This window comes from Myotis davidii, unplaced genomic scaffold (genome assembly GCF_000327345.1).
Source record: "Myotis davidii unplaced genomic scaffold, ASM32734v1 scaffold309, whole genome shotgun sequence".
Lineage (NCBI taxonomy): Eukaryota > Metazoa > Chordata > Mammalia > Chiroptera > Vespertilionidae > Myotis > Myotis davidii.
In genome coordinates, this window is record NW_006383013.1 from 2,134,775 (window position 1) to 2,144,591 (window position 9,817).

The window sequence follows — 9,817 nt, forward strand, 5'->3', positions numbered from 1 at the left end:
GTTGTGGAATCATTGAATATTGCTGCTGCTTACTTTATTAGTTGGAAGGATTATTTGACTTTTGCAAGTTATTACTACTAGGGGTTTTGATGTGTTGGTTCCGCCTCTCTGTGACGTTTTTGAAGACAGAGATTATGTATATTGCATTTTCCGTTATAAACCATTTATTGACACCTGATCCTTGTAGCCGTTTCCTCATCTGTGCAATGGAGATAATGCAACATATCTTGCTTCCCATACAAGCTTGCTATGCCCTTCACAGGAGCTAATAACTGTGAAGGCCCTCTGTGCATTGTAAAGAGCTATATAAATGGGAGGCATCAGAATAATCGCTACTATTAGTAGTGGTGCTTTGCAATGAATAACTTACGTATTTAAAAAAGGGCAAATATTTTCCCCCTGTCCCACAGGAGCAGCCTTAGCGGAATGTGGTACCTGGCGGTTTCTTCCGGATGTCAAGCAAGGCGTTCAGGAAATATTTAAGTTGGAGGATGGTACAGAGAATCCAGGAATAATGCCTCGACCCTTTAAATTTCGGGACGGAAGGGCGGAGCCATCGTCAGGGACGCCAAGGGGCCGCTAGGTTTCCAGGAAGTGACGTCAGGCGGCCGCGGAGATGGAGGACGTGCTGGACCTGGGCGAGGAGCGGCGCCGCGGCCCGACCACCTCCGTGAGGACCGTGGCGGGGGCTGGAGGCGGGTTGGGGCCAGAATTTGGCGGGTGGGGAGGGACGGCTCCGCGGGCCCGGTTCCCGGCGGAGCCTCGTGCGGCCGGTCCCAGCGCCCGGAGCCGCACTGCGGGAGGCGGAGAGGAGGCGGTGGCTTCGCGCGCCCCGCCCCCGGGCCGCGGGGGGCTCAGCCTGGGGTTCGCTTTCTTTAAAATCCTCAAAAAGTGGGAAACCGCCCCCGCTCCCGCCGGCCTCCGGTGTCAGTGGAAACTTGCCCCGTTCTCCTTGGCTTTCCGGAGCCCCAGGGGCGAACTTCCCTAGAAAGGACAGCTCTGCGGGTGACCCGAGGCGCCCATTCTAGAGCTTTCCCGTCGGACTCTCCTTGTGGCAAGCTTACATGAAAACCGCGCTGTCTTAGACATGGGAGGCAGGGCTCGGCCTTTTTTTTTTTTTTGCCCGTAGCTCCCGGGGAGTTAGGCTTTTCCTCAGTTTTATGGTTCAGGAAAGCAAGACTCAGATTTATAACGTTGAGTGCAGGGGCCCAGAGGTCAGATGGAGTCTAAAGCTGTTGCGAGGGTCTAAAAAAAGCTAACCTCTCCGAACCTCGGGCTCCTCGTCTCAGAATGATGTTGCTGTCTGCCCTAAGGAGTTGCAGTGAAGACGGAATAGGATTATGCGTGGGAAGGCCTTAGCACAGTGCCTGGCGATTGCTAAGTTATTGGAAGACGTTCGCTGCCGCTCTTCTGCAGCTGCGATCCACCCAATCGAGGGTCAGTAACAAGCCAAGCTGGATTCGAGACTCAAGTTCAGCGATTTTTTGTTTTAACTCCATTCACACACCCCTCCAAGTCTTTTTACCTTTAGAATAGTCAAGAGTACATTTACTAAAAGATTGAGCCACCGGGCAGAGCTTTAGCCTGCGCTGTGGACTGTGGAATCTCTTAAATGTTATTATTATTTTTTTAATACCCTGGTAGCATCTGCTGTCCTCCAAGGCACTGGGTAGGAGCACCTCCCTAAGGGAGAGCTGGAGCATACGAACAAATTGTTCTAGGACAGTGGTTCTCAACCTTCCTGATGCCGCGACCCTTTAATACAGTTCCTCATGTTGTGGTGACCCCCCAACCATAAAATTATTTTTGTTGCTACTTCATAACTGTAATGTTGCTACTGTTATGAATCGTCATGTAAATATCTGATCTGCAGGATGTATTTTCATTGTTACAAATTGAACACAATTAAAGCATAGTGATTAATCACAAAAACAATATGTAATTATATATGTGTTTTCCGATGGTCTTAGGCGACCCCCAAAGGGGTCGCGACCTGTGACCCACAGGTTGAGAACCTCTGTTCTAGGACGAAGCAGGTTGCTTGATTGACCAAGGAGAATATTAGGTCACCAGGCTTTTCTGATATGTGAACTTGTGTAGTACCGGGTTATATAAATGTAGTTCTTCGCTCATCTTTTCAACTAACGCTTATTGAGCCCATTTTCATAGGTGCTGGAGTGCCGGAAGCCAATTCCAGCATGTCAGCAAGGGCTGAATCATCTGGAGTAGCAAGGGGATTTCCCCAAACCTGAAAAGGGTGCATTAAGTTGATTGTTTGCTGCCAGACAGCTCAGGGCCTACATGTTATTGCCTCCTACTGGCCAAACACCTGAACAGCCAAAGGTGAATTTCCCAAATCTGACAATGCCTCTGTAAATGAAACCGGACCCTTTGATGTGTATATCTCTGCCTCACCTCAGGACAATTTGTGTTAATAAAAAGCATGGGTTCTGAGACGGGGAGATCTTAGTTTCTTTAGCTAGGTTCCTCTGACCCCCAAATGCCTTTCAAAATTATGTTTCGTCTCTGGACTCTTATTTAAGTTACACACAGCCCCTTCTCCAGATTGCTGAACCCTTCTTAATGCCGGCACTGGAGATAAAGCAGCGAATAAAACAAAGTCCTTGCCCTTATGGGGCTTATATTCCAGTGAGGCAAGATGGACAATAAACAGACTATACATTCAAAATATATGAGATTGGGTAATGAAATAGTTTTTCTATTAGCCATACATGTGGACTTATAATGGGGTCTTCGAAAAGTTTAACATTTTAAAATACTTACTTTTTAGAGCAGTTATCTATAAACAGCATTTAGAGACAAGATCATTGAATTTCTGTTTTAGCACAACCACTGCTTATGGTATGCCATATTTATATATCCAATGCTGGGATAAATGGAAAAGCATAACCATGAGTGAAGCAATGGGATTATCTGCCTTGGGGAAAAAAATGAGCTGCTGATTATCAGGAAGATTGTTTCCATCATCTCTGAAACCTAAATGATTGATTAAAATTCGAAATGGCCCGGCTGGTGTAGCTCAATGGTTGAGCATTGACATAGGAACTATGAAGTCACGGTTCAATTCCCAGTCAGGGCACATGCCTGGGTTTCAGGCTCAATCCCTAGTGGGGAAGGTGTGCAGGAGGCAGCCTATCAATGATTATCTCTTATCATTGATGTTTCTTTCTCTTTCTCTCTTCCTCTCTGAAATCACTAAAAATATATTAAAAACAAAATTTGAAATGTAAACACTCTGTAAGAGTTTTTATGCAGCTCCCATGTACCCTTCTCAATTTGTCGGTACAGAGAGTTCTTAGGACATCATAAAACTGAGATTCCAGCATGGTATAGTGGAAAGAACTCAGAATTTGAAGACAAGAAGATTTTGCTTTGAGATTTATGTCTGCCACTTAATTGCCTTTCTGGGCATTGATTTCCTCATTTGTAAAATGATATTAATCCCAGCCCCTGTTATTCTGAGATCAAATGAAACTCTATCAAGTGAGGTCTGAAAGTATTTCTATCAATGCTATTTTGTCTTTTAAAAGCCAACAAATGGCTGCCCTAGCCGGTTTGGCTCAGTGGATAGAGCGTCGGCCTGCGGACTCAAGGGTCCCGGGTTCGATTCCGGTCAAGGGCATGTACCTTGGTTGCGGGCACATCCCCAGTAGGGAGTGTGCAGGAGGCAGCTGATCGATGCTTCTCTCTCATCGATGTTTCTAACTCTCTATCCCTCTCCTTCCCTCTCTGTAAAAAATCAATAAAATATATTAAAAAATAAATAAATAAAAGCCAACAAATGGCGCTAGTTGGTTTAGTTCAGTGGATAGAGCGTCGGCCTAAAGACTTCATGAAGGGTCCCAGGTTTGATTCCGGTCAAGGGCACATGCCTGGGTTTCAGGCTCCAGTCCCAGTAGGGAGAGTGCAGGAGGCAGCCGATCAATGATTCTGTCATCATTGATGTTTCTTTCTCTCTCTCTCTCCCCCCCCTCCTTTCCTCTCTGAAATTAATAAAAATAGATTTTTTTAAAAAGCCAACAAATGAATAGATAAATATTTTAGTACCCATTGGTCTGCCTAAATAAAGTTTTGTTGATGTGTTGTGAAGCATTTGAGATATAGAGCCTCCCTGCAGGAGGACTTTGGGGAAAACCTGCAGATGGTTCATTTGATGACTAAGAATGTGAAGTGTTCTGATATCCAAAGCTGATGTCTCAATATGCTTGTAAGAGATTTTCTTTCATGTTGTAAACGGAAACCCAATTTAGTTTACACGTTAAAGCAGACACTACCTGTATTTCTCTTTTGGCAGTTCCCATGGAATTTAGGAATTCTCTCTCAAAAACTTTTTTTTGATAAGTGTTCTCACGTCAAGCTGCAGCTTTGAAAGTAGGTCTTCCTAAAATCCTGCATGAACATGGGAGCCTTTACCACACTCTTCCTTAAACTGTGGCATGAGGTTTCTGCCCATTCCAGAGGAATTTCTAGTTTCATTTCTTTGGGTAGAAATGATTGATGGTGGTTAAATGAAAACCTTATGATCATTAACCCATGGATTTCCTATTCTTCTACCAAAGAGAACTGACCTCAGTTGCTTTTAGGGTTTGGAGCATTTGCTAAGAATATATTCAGATTACTTCACCATGTATTCATAAATCCAGTTCTTGCTGACCTTCCCAGAACTCTTGTCCTCACAGTGGCTCAGAGATGTTTGGGTCAGCAGTGCCCCTCATTTCTTCTTATAGGAGGCCAAGATGGGTCGCCGAGCTCAACAGGAGTCAGCTCAAGCCGAGAATCCCCTCAGCGGCAAGAATTCTTTGATGCTGACTGGAGAGGTGGGTGTTAAAAAATCTGAGGAAATGCTACAAATTAGTATTCTGAGGAAATGCTACAAATTAGTATTCCATATTTCTTCTCTTTAATGTCAGCTCTTCTCCTATCTTGATTTGGGAATTCCCTTCCTGGGCATTTGTCATCTGAGTTAGAAATGAAAAAGAAACACTTTATCTTCGATGCTGGAATAGTTTCCGTGCATTACTTTCTATTCTCAAGGAAGAACTTTGTAAAGTTAGCTGAAGCAGGGGACTGGGAAGTTTCAAAATCTAGTTGAAATCCAGGTTGTTATTTCTACCGAATGAAGGCGAGGCATGCTGGTGACACCAAGTTAGATTATACACCTGGACATCTCATGGGGACCTGCACTTCCTACAGTGTCAGGCAGGAAGGGGATCAGTACTGGCCTTATTTTCCTGGAAACTTTTCCTCTGAGTAGCCCAGACGTAAGGGAATTTATCCGGCTTCTTTGTAGAGGGTGGGTAATGCTGATGAGCAGTACTTTTAATGCCAGGGTACTATTTTCGGCAGTTTTACCTCCGTTTGTCTGTTTGAAAAAACGTTGCCCTTTTCAAGAGTCAGCTTCAGGGTAATCCCCTCTGTCAGTCAGCTCTTCTCCAGGTTGAGGTGGGGCTCCTTCCTCTCAGTTTCCATTGAACATCTCACGTTTTATGCTAATTTTCGTTTTACGTGTCTGTCAGCCCCGCTAGACATTGAGTTCTCTGACAGCAGGAAACCTGGCTTCTCCGTTGTCTGGCTCCTGGGCCCATAGTAGGTTGAGAGTAGATGAGGGGATGTCACTGATAGAAATGTGGGTACAGAGAATCATTTCTCTACTCTAGGATACCAACCATGCCAGCGCAGAAAAGCTGGCAGCTGACCCTTGGCCTTATTGCCTGAAAACAGTAGGGGGAGTGTGAGTTGGGGGGATTGTGGGAACTGGAGGCCAATGCCCCTTCTAAAGGGGTAACCACTACATAGCCAGAGCTGACTGATGCTGTGGGGAACACAGGCCCAGTATTGCCAGATCCTCTGACTTTGCAAGAGATGTTGGCAGTCTAAACTTGTATATGAAAGCAACAATTTTTAGAGGTTAGTAATTAATATAAAAATTATGGCCTAGATTTGGCCTGAAGGTTGTTAGTATGTGACTTTGGCCATAGCATCCCCATTATAGTGCTTATTACATTGTAGTCTAACATTTTACATGTCTGGCTCCCTCATGAAATGTGAGCTTCTGGGAAACAAGGGTGTGTCTTACCATTGCACATCTTTGTTATCACAGTGTCTGTCACAGAACAGGTATGCATTTGACATTGCAAAGGATGAGGGGATGAAGTGCATAGTATGTGATGGGGGATCTTAGAAGCTGAGTAATACTGTTACAGGGTCAGGGGTTGGCAGATAGTGGAACATTGAAGACATGGTTATGGGTGTGGTAGTATAATATAAAAAGACAGTGAAAGAAGACATACCAGCCCCAACCTGGATCTCAAGAAGCTTGAATGGTAGTAAGGTACATCTTTAAAGAGAAAAGGGGCAAACAGATGATTGGGTTAATGGAAATCTATTCTTGGCCTCTGGCCACTTTAGACTATAGTTCTAGGAGGATCCATCGCAATACCAGATGACTTATTCATTTATTTAACAAATATTTATTGAAGCTTCCTGTGTGCAGGCACCATTTTAGGACTTGGCATATTTCAGTGAACAAAAGAGACAAGGTTCCCTTCCATAACAGAACTTATATTCTTGTGATTATTGGCAGTTAGGAAGACTGACTACAGGTCTACTTAATTGTGAAGGAGGTTACAGCCTGTAGTGGTCAGGTGAGCGAGCCCTGTGATGGGCCAGGATGTCCTGGAATGACCTATGGCCTTGAAGCCCGATGTGGCCCCCATACCAAATAGGCTCCTCAGCTGGGGTCCATAAGCACTGTTCCTCTACCCACCCCCTTCCCCTTGACTTCCAGCAAGAGTCAGTTCTGTGAGCACATAACTCCAGAGTCACAGACTCTGATGAACCTTGTAGGGTTTCAGCCTTTCTGGAATACTTGCTTATTCCTTTTTTTTTTAAAAAACTATGAGCGTTAGCATTTTTCTGGGAGAACATGATGAAAAGTCATTCTCTTCTTTGTCTAATGGGTGTATCTGACAGCGAAATGCCTGTCAGAATTCCAGGATTCCTTCTCTCCCTGGGTTAATTGAGGTTCAAAGCAGTGTGGGCAGCCTCCCCCCCGGGGCCAGATGCTCACTGTGCTGTGTGGGACTTTTTGGCTGTTTCTTTCTAAAATTAGATCCTAAGACTTGTGTGTGTGCCCATTTACATTCCGAGTGTATTACTTGATATATTTATTTTTGTCCTCTCGCTGACTATATTCTATGATGAAGCTATTCATGAAACTGTAACTGTGGTACCTGGGCTTGTCAGACATATTGGAGTTACTTCAGGGTTAAGTAGGAAATTAGTTCAAACAAGTTACCTTAAAGCGAGATGGCAGAGTCGGGAGTGCTGGCGAAGGAAGCAGAGAAGGGGTCCACTGGAAGAGAGAGAGCACAGGACTTGGCATCAGAAGACCAGGGCTTGTGACAGCTCTGCTAATTAATTGCCTGGATCTTGAACTAGTCCACTAATCTCTCTAATCCTCCATTTTATTATCTGTCAAATAGTGGTAACAATACTACCAGGTTGCTGTGGGGATTAAGTGAAATATGCAATGAAAAGCACTTTAATAACGGAGAAGCCTGGCACAAGGGTTCATTCATGCAGTAAACTAGTGAATAAGCAAGTATTTGGACAGTGCTCTGCTGTTTTTAGTAACGAAGAGGATGTAAGCTTGGGTCTCTGCTAGAACTGATTGGAAAGGCTCTTGAAGGCTGCTCCTCATGTAACCACAGGTTGACCAGTAGGGATCCCAAGCAGTGTTTGTGCTTTCTGGGTGCAGTGGGCATTCCTTACACGAGTGGACAGCAGCACAGGTCTTGGGGTCATGCAGGTGGGTCATTCCGGCCTGGGCTCAAATCCTGGCTCTGCCGCACATTAGTTCTATGACCCCAACCGAGCAAGTTACTTAAAACGGGGATATTAATATTACATACTCCGTAAGGGTGGCTAGAGAGAAAAAATGAGGTCATAGACGTAAAGCCCTTAATACAATCTGGGACATAAGTGCCCAATATATTGCTAACCATTATTTTTCTAGACTTTTCTCCTTTTTAGTTTGCCTTAACCATCTCTACAAAGGTTGAAAACTGGTGGCCTTCAGGCTGAATTTCACCTATAGTCATGTCTTGTTTGATGTGGGCAGAGTTTAATTTTTTTTTCTTTTTATTTGGTTGTTATCATTTATAAATGAGGAAACTTCATGTGAAAATCTAAATTTTGGGCTTCTTTCTAAAATCAGAAGTGTTGGCACGGTGGGAGTGCTGGGCTGGCGTTCCCACAAGGCTGGAGCTGGCTGGAGCTGGTAACGGTGCTCGCGTACATGCGACCTGCCCTCTCCATTTCGCCACTTGGCTACTTGTTACTGTAAACACCTGGCCAGGTTTACTCACATTTGGTCTGCCTGGCTTCTACTTCCATTTGAGTTTCAAACTCTTGCTTTTTTAGGGTGGATTGATTTTCAGGTGTCCTTGTGTGTCTGTTAGTGTTGAATTTGGCTACATCCATCAGAAACTCAACCCCAGTGCTTGAATCAAACAGGCATGATTTTTCTCGCAGCAAGAAGCCCAGAGGAGGGCAGGGCAGGGCAGGGCTGGTGCAGTCCTGCATGACCGTTTCCCCTTCTAGTTTCCAGCTCTGCCATCTGGAGCTTGGGACCTCTTCTCATGGTAGCAGAATGGCTGGTTGTTCCCCGGGATCAGAGCTGCATTCTGGAGAGGAAGAGAAAGGATAGTTGAAGAGTTCAAGGTGCATGCCAACCAAGTGTGTCCCTCCTTTCTTTCTAGGAAAACAGTAGCCAGAGACCTCACCAAGTGGACTTCTAGTTACATTTTATTGGTCAGAACTGGGTCTTACAACCACCTTATTTTTCAAGGGAGTGTTCAACTGGGCATGTGGCCACACCCATAACATTGGGGTGTTGTTTTTTTGTTAGAGAGGAGAGGAGAATAGAATGGCTGTTGGGTTGGCAATTTGCACTGACGTGTTTTTTAAAAAAGTAGAATTTATGCAGTTGTGTGTGTGGTTTTTTTTTTTAAAGATTTTTAAAAATAGATTTTTAAAGGGAGAGGAAGGACGAGAAAGAGAGAGAAACTTTGATGTGAGAGTGAAGCATCAATCAGCTGCCTCCCATATGCCCCCCATGAGGGATTGAATCTGCAACCTGGGCATATGCCCTGACCTGGAATTGAACCGGCAACTTTGGTGCACGGGATGACGCCCAACCAACTGAGTCACACTGGCCAGGGCTTTTTAAAAAAAATATATATTTTTATTGATTTCAGAGAGAAAGGGAGAGGGAGAGAGAGATGGGAACATCAATGATGAGAGAGAATCATTGATCGGCTGCCTCCTGCATGCCCTCTACTGGGGATCGAGCCCATTACCCGGGCGTGTGCCCTTGACTGGAATCAAACCTGGGACCCTTCAGTCTGCAGGCTGACGCTCTATCCACTGAGCCAAACCGGCTAGGGCTTTTTTTTTTTTTTTAATGTAGCCTTGGGTATGAAAGGGAAGAATTATTTTTTAGTAGTAAAAACAAAACAAAAAACCAACCCACATCTCTCTCTAGTTTTTTTAATTTAAATTTGTGTAGCATTTGGTGAAAAATTGTAAGTCCTGAAGTTCCAGGAAATCTTGTTAGAATTGCCTGTCACTCTCTTCTAGTTATTTCTAACATCTGGAGCTTTTTGCTTACAGGGTATGTGTGGCTCAGTCCTCCCTCTCTCAAGAGGGAAGGTCTCTGTTTGATCATTTGGTAAATTTCAAGGAACTTAACTATTTCATTGTACTGATTGATCAGAATGATGAACTCTTCCGA

General features: G+C 44.5%; 1 protein-coding gene across 1 annotated transcript in view; it reads left to right on the top strand.

Moving 5' to 3' along the window:
* The first annotated feature begins 574 nt into the window (after positions 1–574).
* The window catches only part of IFT43 (intraflagellar transport 43), a 71,079-nt gene continuing 61,836 nt past the window's right edge, over positions 575–9,817 (top strand). Inside the window, exons 1-2 of the mRNA XM_006778810.2 lie at positions 575–670; positions 4,749–4,838. Of these exons, the coding sequence (XP_006778873.2) occupies positions 617–670; positions 4,749–4,838 (144 nt within the window). The 5' untranslated portion in view covers positions 575–616. The remainder of the gene's footprint in view (positions 671–4,748; positions 4,839–9,817) is intronic.